Raw genomic sequence first — 18,352 nt, 5'->3', positions numbered from 1 at the left:
TTGATTCCCCTAGAGTCCAAAAAACTATCCATCTCAGCCCTGAATATATTCAATGACTCAGCATCGACAGCCCTCTGGGGTAGAGAATTCCAAAGATTCACAACCCTTTGAGTGAAGAAATTCCTCCTCATCTCACTCTTAAATGGTTGACCCCTTATTCTGCAACTATACCTGCTAGTTTTAGACTCTCCAGCCAAGGGAAACAAAAAGTTAGTATGCAGGTACAGCAAGCAATTAGGAAAGCAAATGGCATGTTGGCCTTTATTGCAAGGGGGTTGGAGTACAAGAGTAAGGAAGTCTTACTACAATTGTACAGGGCTTTGGTGAGACCTCACCTGGAGTACTGCGTTCAGTTTTGGTCTCCTTATCGAAGGAAGGATATACTCTCAGCATCTAACCTGTCAAGCCCCCTCAGAATCTTCTATGTCTCAATGAAATCACTTCTCATTCTTCTAAACTCCAGAGAGTATAGGCCCATTCTACTCAACCTCTCCTCATTGGACAACCCTCTCATCCCAGGAATTAATCTAGTGAACCTTTGTTGCACTGTCTCTAAGGCAAGTATATCCTTCCTTAGATAAGGAGACCAAAACTGTACACAGTACGCCAGGTGAGGTCTCACCAAAGCTCTGTACAATAGTAGTAAGACTTCCTTACCCTTGTACTCCAACCCCCTTGCAATAAAGGCCAACATGCCATTTGCTTTCCTAATTGCTTGCTGTACCTGCATGCTAACTTTTTGTGTTTCTTGTATGGGGACACCCAAGTCTCTCTGAACACCAATATTTACGAGTTTCTCACCATTTAAAAAATATTCTGTTTTTCTATTCTTCCGACCAAGGTGAATAACCTCACATTTCCCCTCATTACACTCCATCTGCCACCCTCCCCACTCTTAACCTGTCTATATCCCTTTGCAGAATCTTTGTGTCCTCCTCACAGCTTACTTTCCCACCTAGTTTTGTATCGTCAGCAAACTTGGATACATTACACTCGGTCCCTTCATCTAAGTCATTAATATAGATTGTAAATAACTGAGGCCCAAGCACTGATCCTTGCGGTACCCACTAGTTACAGCCTGACAACCTGAGAATGACCCGGTTATTTCTACTCTTCGTTTTCTGTCTGTTAACCAATCCTCTATCCATGCAAATATATTACCCCCAACCCCATGAGCCCTTACCTTGTGTAACAACCTTTTATGTGGCACCTCATCGAATGCCTTTTGTAAATCCAAATATACTATATCCACTGGTTCCCCTTTATCTACCCTGCTAGTTACATCCTCAAAAAACTCTAATAAATTTGTCAAGCACGATTTCCCTTTCATAAAACCATGTTGGCTCTGCCTGATCATATTATGATTTTCTAAGCGCCCTGTTACCAGTTCCTAAATAATGGATTCCAGCATTTTCCTGACGACTGATGTCAGGCTAACTGGCCTGTAGTTCCCTGTTTTCTCTCTCCCTCCTTTCTTGAATAGCGGGGTTACATTTGCTACCTTCCAATCTGTTGGGACCGTTCTAGAATCTAGGGAATTTTGGAAGATCGCAACCAATGCATCCGCCATCTCTGCAGCCACCTCTTTTAGAACCCTCGGATTTAGGCCATCAGGTCCAGGGGATTTATCAACTTTTAAATAAGTTTCTCAAGTGCTTTTTCTGTACTGATAATTACTTTAAGTTCATCACTCTCATTAGCCCCTTGGTTCCCCACTCTCAGAAGAATGAGAGGCGATCTTATTGAAACATATAAGATTGTGAAGGGGCTTGATCGGGTGGATGCGGTAAGGATGTTCCCAAGGATGGGTGAAACTAGAACTAGGGGGCATAATCTTAGCATAAGGGGCTGCTCTTTCAAAACTGAGATGAGGAGAAACTTCTTCACTCAGAGCGTAGTAGGTCTGTGGAATTTGCTGCCCCAGGAAGCTGTGGAAGCTACATCATTAAATAAATTTAAAACGGAAATAGACAGTTTCCTAGAAGTAAAGGGAATTAGGGGTTACGGGGAGCGGGCAGAAAATTGGACATGAATTTAGATTTGAGGTTAGGATCAGAACAGCCATGATCTTATTGAATGGCGGAGCAGGCTCGAGGGGGCTGATTGGCCTACCCCTGCTCCTATTTCTTATGTTCTTATATTGCTAGTATGCTTTTTGCGCCTTCTACGGTGAGGACACAAAAAGTGTGTATCATCTACAAGTTGTCCTTCTAGGTGGTGGAGGTCACGGGTTTGGGAGGTGCTGTCGAAGAAGCCTTGGCGAGTTGCTGCAGTGTATCCTGTGGCTGATGCACACTGCAGCCACGGTGCGCCAGTGGTGGAGGGAGTGAATGTTTAAGATGGTGGGTGGGCTGCCGATCAAGCGGGCTGCTTTGTCCTGGATGATGTCGAGCTCCTTGAGTGTCGTTGCAGCTGCCCCCATCCAGTATCTTTACAGTGACCTATTCATTAATTTGAAGTATTGTCACCCTTTTCAAGAATTGAGCTTGTTGCATTCTCACCTTAATTGTTTTGGTGATGACTTCAAGCGTACTATTAGTGTGATGAGGTCCTCGCGCCTGATCATGGGGTAGCTCAACTAACAGCACGGTTGAAACTCCTTTTATGCTGTTTTTTTGTGGCCCCCTCGGCTTTTTCGCCAAAGTTACAGCGAACAAGCAGGAGAACCCCTGCAGATATTCACTCTCTATCTCTCTATTAATGTTAATTTAACCACCACACACTGCTGGGCTCATTACTGTCAATAATATCATCTATGTTCAATGCTTAAACAAAAACTTTAAAAGTTTTCATAATAAAGAATTTGCATTTATATAGCGCCTTTCACTATCTTTACAGCCAATGAAGTGTAGTCACTGTTGTAATAAACAGCAATGCGATCATGACCAGATAATCTGTTTTTGGTGATGTTGCTTGAGGGATAAATATTGGCCAGTGCCAGTGGAATGTTTTACATCTACCTGAGGGCGGACGTTTCATCCGGAAGGTTTAATGTCTCAACGGCTCCTTCAACAGTGCAGCACTCCCTCAGTACCACACCGTGGAGATGCCGGTGATGGACTGGGGTGTACAAATGTAAGGAATCTTACGACACCAGGTTATAGTCCAACTGTTTTATTTGAAAATCACAAGCTTAGTTTTGGATTCCCCACAAGTGGAAACATCTTCTCTATGTCTACCCTATCAAACCCCTAAATCATTTTAAACACCTCTATCAGGTCACCCTGATACCTTTCTAAAGAAGAGTCCCAGCCTGTTGAGTCTTTCCTGGTGGTTATAAACTCCACAGTTCTGGTATCATCCTTTGCACCTTCTCCAGTGCCTTTACATCCTTTTAGTAATATGGAGACCAGGATTGTGCACAGTCCTCCAAGTGTGGCCTAACCAACCTGTGTTGCTATATTTATACACAAACACATAGATATTTAAAAGGGACAACATTTTTTCCCCCCCTTCTAAACAAATGAGTATGAAATAAAAAGATTTAACAATGTTAGAATTGTCGATGAGAGTCTGTTGACACTTTAATTGTTTTTGTTTTTGCTGTAGTTGTCTGGTTGTAATTATTGCTAAAGTTCCATGTGTGTGCAGTAAACTACAAACACACATTCAGATAGATCTCCAGTCTGGGTTACCCTTCAACCAGTGACTTTGCCACATCCATAGTAAAATGTGGAAGTAAGTTAACTGTACTTGTGTATGGAAAACATTACTTTTAGAAGAAAAATAAAATCAGTTTCCGTTAGTGCTGTTTTATTTTTTTTTCCAAATCTCCAGGGCCAAATCACATGCCAGTGCAAGGACCAGGCCAGCCAAGCATGGCGACCGCCTCTGTGAACATGCCAGCTAGTAGCCATGGCTCCATGGGAGGCTACAACCATTCAGTGCCATCTTCACAGGGCATGCCAGTGCAGAACCAAATGAACATGAACCAAGGACAGCCGATGGGTAACTATGGCCCTCGACCTAACATGAACATGCAACCAAGCCAAGGTACTTAAAACGCTTGTGCGTTCACCTCAACCACAACAGCTACTTGCATTTATGTAGCGCCTTTAACGTAGTAAAAGTTTCAAGACGCTTCACGGGAGCGATTATCAAACAAAATTTGACAAATGAGCCGCATAAGGAGATATTAGAGACGTGGTGACCAAAAGCTTGGTCAAGGAGGTAGGTTTTAAGGAGCGTCTTAAAGGAGGAGAGAGAGATGGAGAGGTTTAGGGAGGGAATTCCAGAGCTTGAGGCCCGGGCAGCTGAAGGCACGGCCGCCAACGGTGGAGTGATTAAAATCGGGGATGGGCAAGAGGCAAGAATTGGAGGAGTGCAGAGATCTCAAAGGGTTGTAGGGCTGGAGGAGGTTACAGAGATAGGGAGGGGTGAGGCCATGGAGGGATTTGAACACAAGGATGAGAATTTTAAATATTGAGGCATTGCTGGACCGGGAGCCAATGTAGGTCAACGAGCACAGGGGGCGATGGGTGAACGGGATTTGGTACGAGTTGGGATACGGGCAGCAAAGTTTTGGATGAGCTCAAATTTACAGAGGGTGGAAGATGGGAGGCCGGACAGGAGAGCTTTGGAATCGTCAAGTCTGAAGGTAACAAAAGGCATGGATGAGGGTTTCAGGAGCAGATGGGCTGAGGCGGGGCGGAGACGGGCGATATTACGGAGGTGGAAGTAGGCGGGCTTGGTGACGGAGAGGATATGGGGTTGGTAGCTCGGCTCGGGGTCAAATTGGACGCCGAGGTTGCGACCAGTTCAACTTAACTATAAGGAAAGTGGTTAGTAATGAGAATAACCCAGAGAAGAGGTGTCCAAATCAGTTTGCTTTCTTTCTGATACAGGCTATCCTGTTAGATTATTTCTTCCTTCTGTTCACAAGATGTTAAGAAACCCTTTCCCGAGCTTGAAGGTGTTGAGTACTCACGAAAATTGGAAAATTTTTTGTTGACGTTAGAGGATCTTTGAATCATTTGGCTCTACCCAGCAATCATATTGATACATTGAACTTCAATTTGTCTTGTTGATGTGAATGGGAAGTGTACAGGTGTAAACTTAACTGAAGCCTCAAACTTAAATATAAGGAGGGAATCCCAAATCTTTTCAGCTTTTTTCAAAGTTAGAATAGAGAACAGAAAAAAATCTAACTGTGTTCTGCACAGGAAATGTAACTTTTAAAAAAAAATGCAGCTTGTATCTGTGCAGTGTGTAAACTGTAAGTTAACCGTGATGTCTTTCACTATCTTCAAAAAGGGGATTCTGCACCTTTGAAGCACTTGGTTCTGTTTTGGGCAAAAACATAGTGGTAAAGGAAAAAGAAAAGAAAGCCTTGCATTTATATAGCGCTGTTCACAACCTCAGGATGTCCCAAAGCACATTACAGTCAAATGAAGTACTTTTGAAGTGCAGTTACTTTGTATTGCAGGGAAACGCGGCAGCCAATTTGCGTACAGCAAGGTCCCACAAACAGCAATTAAATAAATGATCAGATAATCCTGTTTTTTAAGTGATGTTGTTTGAGGGATGAATATTGGCCAGGACACCAGGGCGATCTCCCCTGCTCTTCTTCGAAATAGTGCCATGGGATCTTTTATATGCACCTGAGGGGATAGACGGGGCCTCGGTTTAATGTCTTACACGAAAGACGGCACCTCCGACAGTGTAGCACTCTCTCAGTACTCCACCCTTTCAGGCAGTGCATTCCAGATCAATACAATTTGCTGTGTTTTAAAAAAAAAAAAAATTCTCCTGGTCTCCCCTCTGGTTCTTTTGTCGTTTACCTTAAATCTGTGTCCTCTGGTTACTGACCCTCCTGCCAGTGGAAACAGTGTCTCCTCGTATACTCTGTCAACCCTTCATAACTGGAGAACTGGTCTCGAGACCAGTTCTGCATTGTGTACTCCAAATCATTCAGACAAGAAAATTCAATGCTTATATTTTGTTCAGTCTCTCCCCAACTGGGAGTGTTGGCCTGGACTTTGTGCTCAAGTCTCTGGAGTGGGACTTCTGACTCAGAGGCAAGCATGCTGTCCACTGAGCCACGGCCGACACCTAGGTGTCTAAAGTTATAAAATTTAAGACCCCATCTGAAGTACTAGCTTATGCTTCTACCTTTATTTGTACAGGGTCCACTTTGTGGTTGGATTACCTGATTTAAGATGTTAAATGGGAGTTTTGGTGGTTTCAGGTGGTGATATTTTGATCTGGTCCATATTCTGTTATTCTAGAGTCATGTTTCTACCACCTATACAGTTGGGGCGAGATTAAAGAAAATATGAGCATTGAATTTTCTTGTCTGAATGACTTGGAGTACACAATGCAGAACTGGTCTCGAGTCCAGTTCTCCAGTTATGAAGGGTTTTGATGGAGTAAATAAGGAGACACTGTTTCCAGTGGCGGGAGGGTCGGTAACCAGAGGACACCGATTTAAGGTCGTTGGCAAAAGAGCCAGAGGGGAGATGAGGAGATTTTTTTTTTAATGCAGCGAGTTGTTATGCGCTGCCTGAAAGGGTGGAGGAAGCAGATTCAATGGTAACTTCCAAAAGGGAATTGGATAAATACTTGAAAAAGGAGCAATTTGCTGGGCTATGCGGAAAGAGCAGGGGGAAGTGGGACTAATCGGATAGCGCTTTCAAAAGAGCCAGCACGGGCACGATGGGCCTAATGGCCTCCTCCTGCGCTGTACCATTCTATGAGTCACGAGAACTTGCTGAACAGCCTTAACAATGACACACGTGTCTTTCAGGTCCAATGATGCATCAGCAGCCATCTGCCTCACAGTACAATATGCCACAGGGAGGGGCACAGCATTATCCAAACCAGCCACCCATGACCATGATGAGTCAAGTTAACCAAGCAAATCACATGATGGGGCAGAGACAAATGCCCCCTTACAGGCCAGCGCAGCAAGGTGAGTCCAACAAGAAATATTATATCGGGTATTGTAACTACGTGCCCGGATACTAGATTTAATAGTCTTGTCGACCAGTTTAACAGCACATATCTCTGTGTGCTTTGCGTCAGTATGACCGAATAATTAATTGTGCTGATGTATTATGGAAACTGTTTCCTGAATCCCGAAGGAAATTAGCTCTCAAGTGAAGAAGTTGCACTTTTCCATCCTAATTTGGATTAGTAGGTCCAGTATTTATTTAGAATCCTCTTTATGATTTTGACCATCTTGGAAGTTGCTAGTTTTTCCTTCACTGGTCACACCAGGACTTAGCCAGTTGCACTGATTTACCTATGATCTTTCTTTATTATTATTTTTTGGGGCAGATTAAGAAACGGAAGTACTTTATAACAGGTGGTCAGAATGTTTTCAGTTTAAGATTTCCACTGAGGGTCTCTGGAACTGTAAGGTGGGTTTGGTGAATGAGACGAGCTCCCAAATGCGTCACTTCACTTGTGACGAGTTTTTTTTTGTGTGTTTTCTCACTGCTCTTCCAAACAGTGGTGGATGGAAAGTTTTAGCTTTTTTTTTTAAAACAAAAAAGACGCTTTTTGTTGGTGCTCAAATAGTAGTCATTTCAGACATCCTCTCAATTGCATAGTTAAAACCAGCAGTACTGCAGGCTACCATAGAGCACTTTGATTATAGCCTATTGCAAGAGAAGCTTGTGCCGATTTTATAAAAGGTGACGGTCTTGTATGTGAGTCCTGTAACGGTCGAGGTAAACTACCAATGCCAGTGAAGAAAATTGTTTGCTTTCCATTTTGTGTTTCTCTCATGTGAAAATCCTCCGCATGCTAACGGAAAATCTGTTGTGTACTTTTTCCTTTTCAACACCAGGGCGACAGTATCAAACCTGTATAGTGACGAAAATGTGCCTTTTGTGAAAACCAGTAGACAAAATTTAATGGAAGTCAAGAGAATGTTTAGTATCTGTGTTCTGATGAAATTGTTCTTTCAATGTTCACCAGTAGTGTACACAGTAAACTTAAAAGTTTCTTGTATCAGCTAGTTGTATCTGTAATTTTTATATATTTTTATATATATATATATCTATAAATAAATACCAAACAGCAAAGGCTACACTTAACGTGAGACTATTACTTTTTTAGGTCCTCCACCACAATATGCAGGGCAGGAAGATTACTACAGTGATCAGTACACTCATGGACAGGGCCCCCCAGAGAGCATGAACCAGCAGTATTATTCTGATGGTAATACATGCCTATAAATTTTTTTTTTTTGTCTTTTGTTTTCTTGCTGCATTCTGTTGCATACATGAAAGTAACGTTAGGTCTAACCACAGACTGTTGTTCACTTTTCCTGTTGGACTAGATTCTAGGCAGGCGAATCTCAGCTGAAGCTTTTGATGAGGATAGCTGGGTGTCGTCAGCTTGTTTGAGAGAATTACATAGAATTTTTGCAGCACGCAGGAAGCAGGCCATTCAGCCCATCCGGTCAATACCGGTTGCTTATGCTCCACACGAGCCTCCACCCGCTCTATTCACTTCATCTTCATCTCACCCTATCAGCACATCCTTTCTATTCCTTTCTCCCTCGTGTACGAATCACCTTAAATGCATCCGTGTATAGAGAGGTTAAAAATAGTGGGCAGATCAGGAAAACTCGACAATGAATGGATTCAAATTGGAAGGATTGGTGAGCAACGTAGAGCTAACTGTGCAGTTAAACAAATTCCAACTTTTTTGGGGGAGGGAGGGGAAATGAGAGTGGCTCCAGCTATGGTCAACATTGGGCCATTTTTGCAGCACATGTGACTTAATACGCAAAGCCATTGTAGCTGGGGTCACCTAACTGACAGCTAAGTGCTGCTACCGCTACATTTCTTACTGCCGAGGAACAAAATGTGAATAATCGTAAAATACTTGCAAAAACACACACACACACACACACACACACACACACACGGATTTCTTTTCCAGGTTTACACAGGATGTTTCTTTTAATAAAAGAATTATCAGTCACTGCAGAACAAAATGCTTAAAACAATTTTTTTTTTAATCACTAGCTTCACCTCCCGAGCCCTTTTTCACAAGTTGTGTGTTTCCTTGTGCAGTTTGTGTGACCGACTTTTAAAGTATCGCGTAATCCCGGCGGAATCAGCCAAACCAGAGCAAAAAGATCGGGGGAATTTTAAACGCAAGTGAGTTACGCCCAAATCCACTTACTTTAGAGTTTTCAGCGATCTTTTACCCTGGTTTAAGATTCAATTCGCCCGAATCGGGACCCGTTCAAGAAACTGGCCCTGCCCCCGGGTCGACATTGCGCTGGTTCGGGAAGGCTCTTCAAATTGCGCTCGTTTCCTTAGGCGCACAGGCGCTAGTCGGCACGTTTTAAAAGTATTTACATATCAAAAAATATTTAATTTACTACGAAACCGACCAGTGTGCACCAATGAAACTATTAAATGGTTCAGTATAGTTTTTTAAAAGCCATTTTCAGTTTTGGTAGAGTAAGTAAGGAGAAACTGTTTCCACTGACAGGAGGGTCAGTAACCAGAGGACACAGATTTAAGGTCATTGACAAAAGAACCAGATGGAGAGATCCAGCGAGTTGTTATGATCTGGAATTCACTGCCAGAAAGGGCGGTGGAAACATTCAATCGTATCTTTCAAAAGGGAATTGGATAAATATTTGAAAAGGAAAAATTTGCACGGTTATGGGGTAAGAGCAGGGGGAGTGGGACTAATTGGATAGCTCTTTCAAAGAGCCAGCACGGGCACGACGGGCCGAAAGGCCTCCTTCTGTGCTGTACGGTTCTATGAAAACAGAACCTACAGAATGCAAAAACAATGTTACCACTAAGAACATATTCAGTTGTGCTACTTAGAAAGGAGAAAAGATACATATTTTGCGTTTGATAAAATATCAACAGCTGATCTGAAAGTACCCCACAAGTGAGAGAACTTCATGATAAACTACTTCCTTGCTTGCCTCTAAGTACTTTGAGGTAATAATGCTGGACTTGAATCCTTTTGTTTGGGATAGCAACTTTTATTGCCATGTGATGGGAGAGACTGGTTTTAAAAAGAATTTCACTGTTTTATGTTGTCAGTGACAACTTGCTTTTATGTAGCGCCTTTAACGTAGTAAAATGTCTCAAGGCGCTTCACAGGAGCGTTACCAGACAAAATTTGACACCGAGATACATATTAGGACAGGTGACCAAAAACTTGGTCAAACAGGTAGGTCTTAAGGAGCGTCTTAAACCAGGAGAGAGAGGTAGAGAGGCGGAGAGGTTTAGGGAGGGAATTCCAGAGCTTAGGGCCCAGGCAGCTGAAGGCACGGCCGCCAATGGTGGAGCGATTAAAATCGGGGGTGCGCAAGAGTCCAGAATTGGAGGAGCGCAGAGATCTCTTAATGCTGGAGGAGGTTACAGAGAAAGGGAGGGGCGAGGCCGTGGAGGGATTTGAACACCAGGGTGAGAATTTTAGATTTGAGGCTTTGCTGGACCAGGAGCCAGTGTAGGTCGGCAAGCACAGGGGGGTGATGGGTGAACGGGAATTGGTGCGAGTTAGGATCCGGGCAGCAGAGCTTTGGATGAGCTCACGTTTACAGAGGGTGGGAGGCTGGCCAGGAGAGTATTGGAACAATCGAGTCTGGAGGTAACAAAAGCATATACCCTGTTTTTATCCAGTTTCCAGTCCACAGGCGGTAAACTCCATCTCGGAAGCAGAGTGGCTGTGCAGTCAGCAGTCTCCTCTCCACCCACCCTCCTGACATTCTTCCCATAATAAGTTACATCTGTTCAATTCTCCAGCGCAGGACTGGTGGGTGAACTTTGCATGCTATTCTTTTTTTTTGGATTTACAGAGCTGGAGTGGCTTGTAGTCTGCCCCATGCTGCCTTAGATCAATACAAAATAAATGTAAGGAGTCTTACAACACCAGGTTATAGTCCAACAGTTTTATTTGAAATCACAAGCTTTCGGAGGCTTCCTCCTTTGTCAGGTGACGAAGGAGGAAGCCTCCGAAAGCTTGTGATTTCAAATAAAACTGTTGGACTATAACCTCCTTACATTTGTCCACCCCAGTCCATCACCGGCATCTCCACAATATAAGCAATTGAACAAACCATGAAGTTTTTAAAAAATGAAATCACTTCAAATGAAAACAGTGTCCAGGAAGGAACAAAAGCTAAAATAAAGTGAGGAGATCAAAAGTATAACAACAGAGCCAGAAACTTTACAATTCCAACTCATCTTTTTTTAAATATTAGATACAGCATGTCAGTAAAATAATGGAGAAAGTGAGGTATAAAGAAAGAAAGTCTCGCATTTATATAACGCCTTTCACTACCTCAGGTCATCCCAAAGCTCTCCAACCAATGATGTACTTTTGAAGTGTAATCACTGTCATAATGTAGGAAACGCGGCAGCCAATCTGCGCACAGCAAGATCCCACCAACAGCAATGTGATAATGACCAGTTAATCTTTTTTTTTTAGTGATGTTGCTTGAGGGATAAATATTGGCCCAGGACACCGGGGAGAACTCCCCTGCTCTTCGAATAGTGCCAGGAGATCTTTTACGTCCATCTGAGAGGGCAGATGGGACATCGGTTTAATGTCTCATCCAAAAGACGGAACCTCTGACTGTGCAGCACTCCCTCAGTACTACACTGGAGTGTCAGGCTGGATTCTCTGCTCAAACCTCTGGAGTGGGACTTGAACCCACAACCTTCTGACTCAGAGGCGATAATGCTGCCCACTGAGCCATGGCTGACAATTAAAGGAGTAATGTGGCAAGAGGTGGGAGATTTGATGGGAAAGAAAATAAACAAAATAAAAGTGAATTAACTCCACATCTAGCCCCTGTCCAGTTTTGGACCAGAGAACAGATAGTGATCCCAGGTAGAATCATAGAAAATTTATGGCACAGAAGGAGGCCATTCGGCCCATCGTGTCTACGCTGGCCGAAAATGAGCCACCCGGCATAATCCCACTTTCCAGCACTTAGTCCGTAGCCCTGTAGGTCACGGCTCTTCAGGTGCATCTAACCCGAGGAGTTTATCCTTCTATTCCTTTCTCCCCCATGTGCTTATCAAGCTTCCCCTTAAATGCATTGATGATATTTGCCTCAACTTGAATGGGGATTTGGGAAGATGGCAAATCAGTGCCATCACCAATGAGAGTAGCTTCGGCAAATAGCTGTTTGGACTAATAGAGTCATAGAGTTATACAGCACGGATAGAGGCCCTTCGGCCCATCGTGTCCGCACCGGCCATCAGCCCTGTCTACTCTAATCCCATATTCCAGCATTTGGTCCGTAGCCTTGTATGCTATGGCATTTCAAGTGCTCATTCAAATGCTTCTTGAATGTTGTGAGGGTTCCTGCCTCCACAACCCTTTCAGACAGTGAGTTCCAGACTTCAACCACCCTCTGGGTGAAAAAGTTCTTTCTCAAATCCCCTCTAAACCTCCCGCCTTTTACCTTGAATCTATGTCCCCTTGTTATAGAACCCTCAACGAAGGGAAAAAGCTCCTTAGTATCCATCCTATCTGTGCCCCTCATAATTTTGTACACCTCAATCATGTCCCCCCTCAGCCTCCTCTGCTCCAAGGAAAACAAACCCAATCTTCCCAGTCTCTCTTCATAGCTGAAGCGCTCCAGCCCTGGTAACATCCTGGTGAATCTCCTCTGCACCCTCTCCAAAGCGATCACATCCTTCCTGTAGTGTGGCGACCAGAACTGCACACAGTGCTCCAGCTGTGGCCTAACCAGTGTTTTATACAGCTCCATCATAACCTCCTTGCTCTTATATTCTATGCCTCGGCTAATAAAGGCAAGTATCCCATATGCCTTCTTTACCACCTTATCTACCTGTTCCGCCGCCTTCAGGGATCTGTGAACTTGCACACCAAGATCCCTCTGACCCTCTGTCTTGCCTAGGGTCCTCCCATTCATTGTGTATTCCCTTGCCTTGTTAGTCCCTCCAAAGTGCATCACCTCGCACTTTTCCGGGTTAAATTCCATTTGCCACTGTTCCGCCCATCTGACCAACCCATCTATATCATCCTGCAGACTGAGGCTATCCTCCTCGCTATTTACCACCCTACCAATCTTTGTATCATCAGCGAACTTACTGATCATACCTTTTACATTCATATCCAAGTCATTAATGTAGACCACAAACAGCAAGGGACCCAGCACCGATCCCTGTGGTACCCCACTGGCCACAGGCTTCCAGTCACAAAAACAACCTTCGACCATCACCCTCTGCCTTCTGCCACTAAGCCAGTTTTGTATCCAAAGTGCCAAGGCACCCTGGATTCCATGGGCTCGTACCTTCTTGACCAGTCTCATGTGGGGGACTTTATCGAAGGCCTTACTGAAATCCATGTATACCACATCCACTGCGTTACCCTCATCCACACGCCTAGTCACCCCCTCAAAAAATTCAATCAAATTAGTCAGACACGATCTTCCCTTGACAAAGCCATGTTGACTATCCCTGATTAATCCTTGCTTCTCCAAGTGGAGACTAATTTTGTCCTTCAGAATTTTTTCCAATAATTTTCCTACCACTGATGTTAGGCTCACTGGCCTGTAGTTCCCCGGTTTTTCCCTACTCCCCTTCTTGAATAATGGTACTACATTAGCGGTTCTCCAGTCCTCTGGCACATCCCCTGTGGCCAGAGAGGTTCTGAATATATGTGTCAGAGCCCCCGCAATCTCCTCCTTTGCCTCACACAGTAGCCTGGGATACATTTCGTCCGGGCCTGGGGATTTATCCATTTTTAGGCCTGCTAAAACCGCCAATACCTCCTCCCGCTCGATGTTAATATGTTCGAGTATATCACAGTCCCCCTGCCGTATTTCTATGTCTACATCGTCCTTCTCCATAGTGAAAACAGATGCAAAAAATTCATTTAGAACCCCTCCTACATCTGCCGGCTCCACACACAGATTGCCATTTTTGTCCCTAATGGGCCCTATTTTTTCCCTAGTCATCCTCTTACCCTTAATATACTTATAAAACATCTTAGGATTTTCCTTTATTTTGCTCGCCAGTGTTATTTCATGGCCCCTCCTTGATCTCCTAATTTCTTTTTTAAGTATCCCCCTGCACTTTTTGTACTCCTCTAGGGCTTCCTCCGTCTTTAGCCTTTTGTATCTGCCAAAAGCCCTCCTTTTTTTCCTAATCCATTCTCGTATATCCCCTGACATCCAAGGTTCCCTGGAGTTCTTGGAACCACCCTTGACCTTTACGGGAACATGTTGCCATTGTATGGTCTCAATCTCCCTTCTGAAAGACTCCCATTGCTCCGATGCGGATTTTCCTACAAGCAGCTGATCCCAGTCCATTTTGGCCAGATCCTGCCTTATCCTATTAAAATCGGCCTTCCCCCAATTTAGAACCTTTATTTCCGGCCTCTCCCTGTCCTTTTCCATGACCACCTTAATGTTGGAGCTGAAGTGAAAAGAAAGGGTTAAACAGCCATTTGTAATAAGGGACCCATACGTGTTAATTTGATATCCCACTTTAAGTTTTTTTTCTAAATATTAATTTAGCGTTCAAATGAAATTGAACTTGTACCTAAAAATAAAGGAACTGGGCTTTCACTGACCAGAAGCTTGTAAGTATCACTTGCTGCAACACTGTCGTTCCAAAATAACACATACTTTTTATGATGTCCAAAAAAAACCCAAAACCTTTTGCTGGGACGCTTCTCATGTTGTGTGAAGAACCTTTTCTTCCCCGACCAGACACTGAAACAAAATAACTCGGGACTTTCATTTTTAAAAAAATTACACGCTAAACAATGCAATTTAAAAAAATATCAGCAGCATGTATTGATTATATGGTGGTGAGTTACATGGAATTACATAGAATGTACAGCACAGAAACGGGCCATTCGGCCCAACAGGTCCATGCCTGTGTTTATGTTCCACACGAGCCTCCTCCCTCCCTACTTCATCTAACCCTATCTGTATGTGCTTCTAGAGAGAGTTTTATCAAAGTGATTGGACCATCTAGAGTAGGATGACAGAGCGTCCTACAAATGGTAAATGTTGCTTTGTTCCCTCCCAGTTCCTGCTATCCTTCACTTCTTGGCTCTCCAGTAATCCCTTCTGTCTGCCTTTTAGTGGTAGATGTTGTGCAGGTGGAGAAGTTACTCTAAAAGCTCGATAGCGCATTTCTTTCCCAACAGTCTGTCAGCCATACAGCTAGTTATGTTTGTGAATTTACGTAGAACTTACAGCACAGAAACAGGCCATTCGGCCCAACAGGTCTATTCCGGTGTTTATGCTCCACACGGGCCTCCTCCCACCTTACTTCATCTCACCCTATCAGCATATCCTTCTATTCCTTTCTCCCTCATGTGTTTATCTAGCTTCCCCTTAAATGCATCTCTGCTATTCACCTCAACTACTCCTTGTGGTAGCGAGTTCCACCTTCTCACTACTCTCTGGTTAAAGAAGTTTCTCCTGAATTCCCTATTGCATTTATTGACGACTATCTTATATTTTTGCCCCCAGTTTTGGTCCCCCCCCCCCCTCCACGAGTGGAAACCTTTTTTACGTCGACCCTATCAAACCTCTTCATAACCTTAAAGACTCAGGTCACCCCTCCGTCTTCTCTTTTCTAGAGAAAAGAGCCCAAGCCTGTTCAGTCTTTCCTGATAGATATAACCTCTCAGTTCTGGTATCGTCCTTGTAAATCTTTTTCACACCTTCTCCAGTGTCTCTATATCCTTTTTATAATATGGAGACCAGAACTGTGCACAATACTCCCGAGTATTTAACGCACATTAAATTAGAAATGGGTTATGAATCTTTTAAGTGGGATTACTCTTTTGACTTGAAAAGTGAGAGTTCCTGGTTTGAATCAAGAACTTTGAAGGTACTGTTTACGAATAATTCTGCATGTACTCCACTTGGGGGCAGTTTATTCCACAAAACGGACAAATCTTTGTGCAAACAAGTTATATCTGAGATTAGTGCAGCCTGTTTACATTCGTCCCTGGATTTTCCACAAACCTTTCTGTTTGGAATAACATTCAAATAAGTTTGTTTTTCCATTTGTTCATTTTTTTTCTCCCTCCTGAGTTTTCTTGTAACTTTTTGAGTTCTCCATATTTGTTGTACGTCATCGAGGACTCTGTTTTTCTGCGAAACTTTCCTCTTATCTTTCCTTTCCTCTTTCTTCCAGTTGAATTGGCTCCAACCAAATCGCAATTGTTTATTTTTTGAAATTACCTGAGCCTGGTAGCAATAGAAGTTCCCATGGGATGTGCTCAATTGCAGTATGGTACTGGACATTAATGGTGTGTCACTGTTGGCTTCAGTGCTATGGAATTAGTGAACATGGTGGTTACACATTCTCAGTTTCCCACGTGGGGAAGGTTACCAGTATTGGCTTATAGACTCCAGAGTCTTGAGCAAGTAATTCAGGCTGACACTCCCAGTACAGTGCTGGAGGGAGTGCTGCACGGTTGGAGGTGCAGGCTTTCGGGTGAGACGTTAAACCGAGGACCCTGTCTGCCCCCACAAATGGGCGTAGAAGATCCCATCGTACTATTTCGAAGAAGAGAAGGGGAGTTCTCCCCAGTGTCCTGATCAATATTTATCCCTCAACCAACATCAGTGAAACAGATTACCTGGTCATTAATCTCTGCTGTTTTTGGGACTTTGCTGTGCACAAACTGGCTGCCATGTTTCCTGCATTACAACAGTGACTAAAGTACATAATTGGCTGTAAAGCACTTTGGGATGTCCGGGGGTCGTGAAAGGCGCTATATAAATGCAAATCTTTTATTTATTTATTGATTGATTGCCTAATTCCATAATTCACACATAACAGTGACAGATAATGACCAGATAATCTTTTTAGTACTGCACCGGAGTGTCAGTTCAGATTTTGTGCTCAAGTCTCTGGAGTTGGGCACACCTACTAACTCAGAGACGATCGTGCTACCTACTGAGCTGAGCCACGGCTGACGTTTATATCGTGCCTTTCACATCCTCAGGACATCGCAAGGCGCTTCACGGCCAACAAAGTATTTTTGAAATAAAAACAGAAAATGCTGGAAATACTCAGCAGGTCAGGGCAGCATCTGTGGAGAGAGAAGAAACAGAGTTAACGTTTCAGGTCGATGACCTTTCGTCAGATCTGGAAGAACATAGAGACTTAACCGTTTATAAACGAGTGCAGAGGCAGGGAAAAGGAGAAGAGGGGGAAAGAACAAAAGGGAAAGGTCTGTGATAGGGTGGAGGGCAGGAATGATTAAATGACGTAAGGGTTGATAGTGCAGGGCAAAAAGGGGTGGAAATGGGACAAGTAAAGAAACAAAAGATGGGTCCAGAGGAGGCGTAAATAGCAACAGCAGAATCATTAGCAGCACCTGCTGTCCGTAAAAAAGCGGGAGCAGTGGTTATAATCTGAAGTTGTTGAACTCAATGTTGAGTCCAGAAGGTTGTAAAGTCCCTTATCAAAAGATGAGGTGCTGTTCCTCGAGCTTACGTTGAGCTTCATTAGAGCTGCGTAAGAGGCCGAGGACAGAGTGGGAGTGGGACAGAGAATTAAAATGGTAAGCGACCGGAAGATCAGGGTCACGCTAGCGGACTGAACGGAGGTGTTCAATCTGCGTTTTGTCTCCCCAATGTAGAGGAGACCGTATCGTGAGTAGAGATTACAGTATACTAACTTGAAAGAAGTATAAGTAAATCGCTGTTTCACCTGGGAGGAGTGTTTGAGGCCCTGGACGATGGGAAGGGAGGAGGTGAAAGGGGCAGGTGTTGCATCTCCTGCGCTCGCACTGGAAGGTGCCGTGGGGAGGAGAGCGGGTGTTGGGGGTGACGGAAGAGTGGACCAGGGTGTCGCAGAGGGAGCGGTCCCTTCAGAATGCTGAAAGGGGAGGGGGAGGGGAAGATGCGTTTGGCGGTGGGATCGCGCTGGAGGTGGCGGAAATGGCGGAGGATGATACGTTGAATGTGGAGGCTGATGGGGTAGAAGGTGAGGACTGGAGGAACCTTATCGTGGTCCTAGGAGGGAATGGAAGGGGTGAGGACAGAAGTGCGGGGAATAGGACAGACGCGGTTGAGGGCCCTGTCAACTACCGTGGAGGGGAGTCCTCAGTTGGGGAAAAGGGAAGACATATCGGAAGCACTGGTGTAGAAGGTGATATCGTCAGAAGAGATGCGATGGAGAACATAAGAAATAGGAGCAGGAGTAGGCCATACGTTCCTTCGAGCCTGCTCCGCCATTCAATCAGATTATGGCTGATCTTCAAACTCAACTCCACTTTCCCGCCCGAGCCCCTTACCCTTTGATTCTCCTGGAGTCTAAAAATCTATCCACATCAGCCTTGAATATATTCAATGACTCAGCATCCACAGCCCTCTGGGGTAGAGAATTCCAAAGTTTACAACCCTCTG

The 18,352-nt window shown here is 44.1% G+C and overlaps 1 protein-coding gene across 5 annotated transcripts in view; it reads left to right on the top strand.

Annotated features, from left to right (window-relative positions):
* ss18 (SS18 subunit of BAF chromatin remodeling complex) overlaps positions 1-18,352 on the top strand; it is a 103,574-nt gene that overhangs the window by 41,331 nt on the left and 43,891 nt on the right. For 3 of the 5 annotated variants that reach the window (XM_067977838.1, XM_067977809.1, XM_067977827.1), the window contains exons 5-7: positions 3,778-3,993; positions 6,746-6,910; positions 8,065-8,166. In XM_067977838.1, coding sequence (XP_067833939.1) covers positions 3,778-3,993; positions 6,746-6,910; positions 8,065-8,166 — 483 coding nt within the window. The remainder of the gene's footprint in view (positions 1-3,777; positions 3,994-6,745; positions 6,911-8,064; positions 8,167-18,352) is intronic. The other 2 variants (XM_067977817.1, XM_067977831.1) reach the window with 1 other exon arrangement.

This window comes from Heptranchias perlo, chromosome 3, assembly GCF_035084215.1.
Source record: "Heptranchias perlo isolate sHepPer1 chromosome 3, sHepPer1.hap1, whole genome shotgun sequence".
Lineage (NCBI taxonomy): Eukaryota > Metazoa > Chordata > Chondrichthyes > Hexanchiformes > Hexanchidae > Heptranchias > Heptranchias perlo.
Note: the sequence above shows the minus strand (reverse complement) of the source record. Positions and strands in the feature narration are given on the sequence as shown.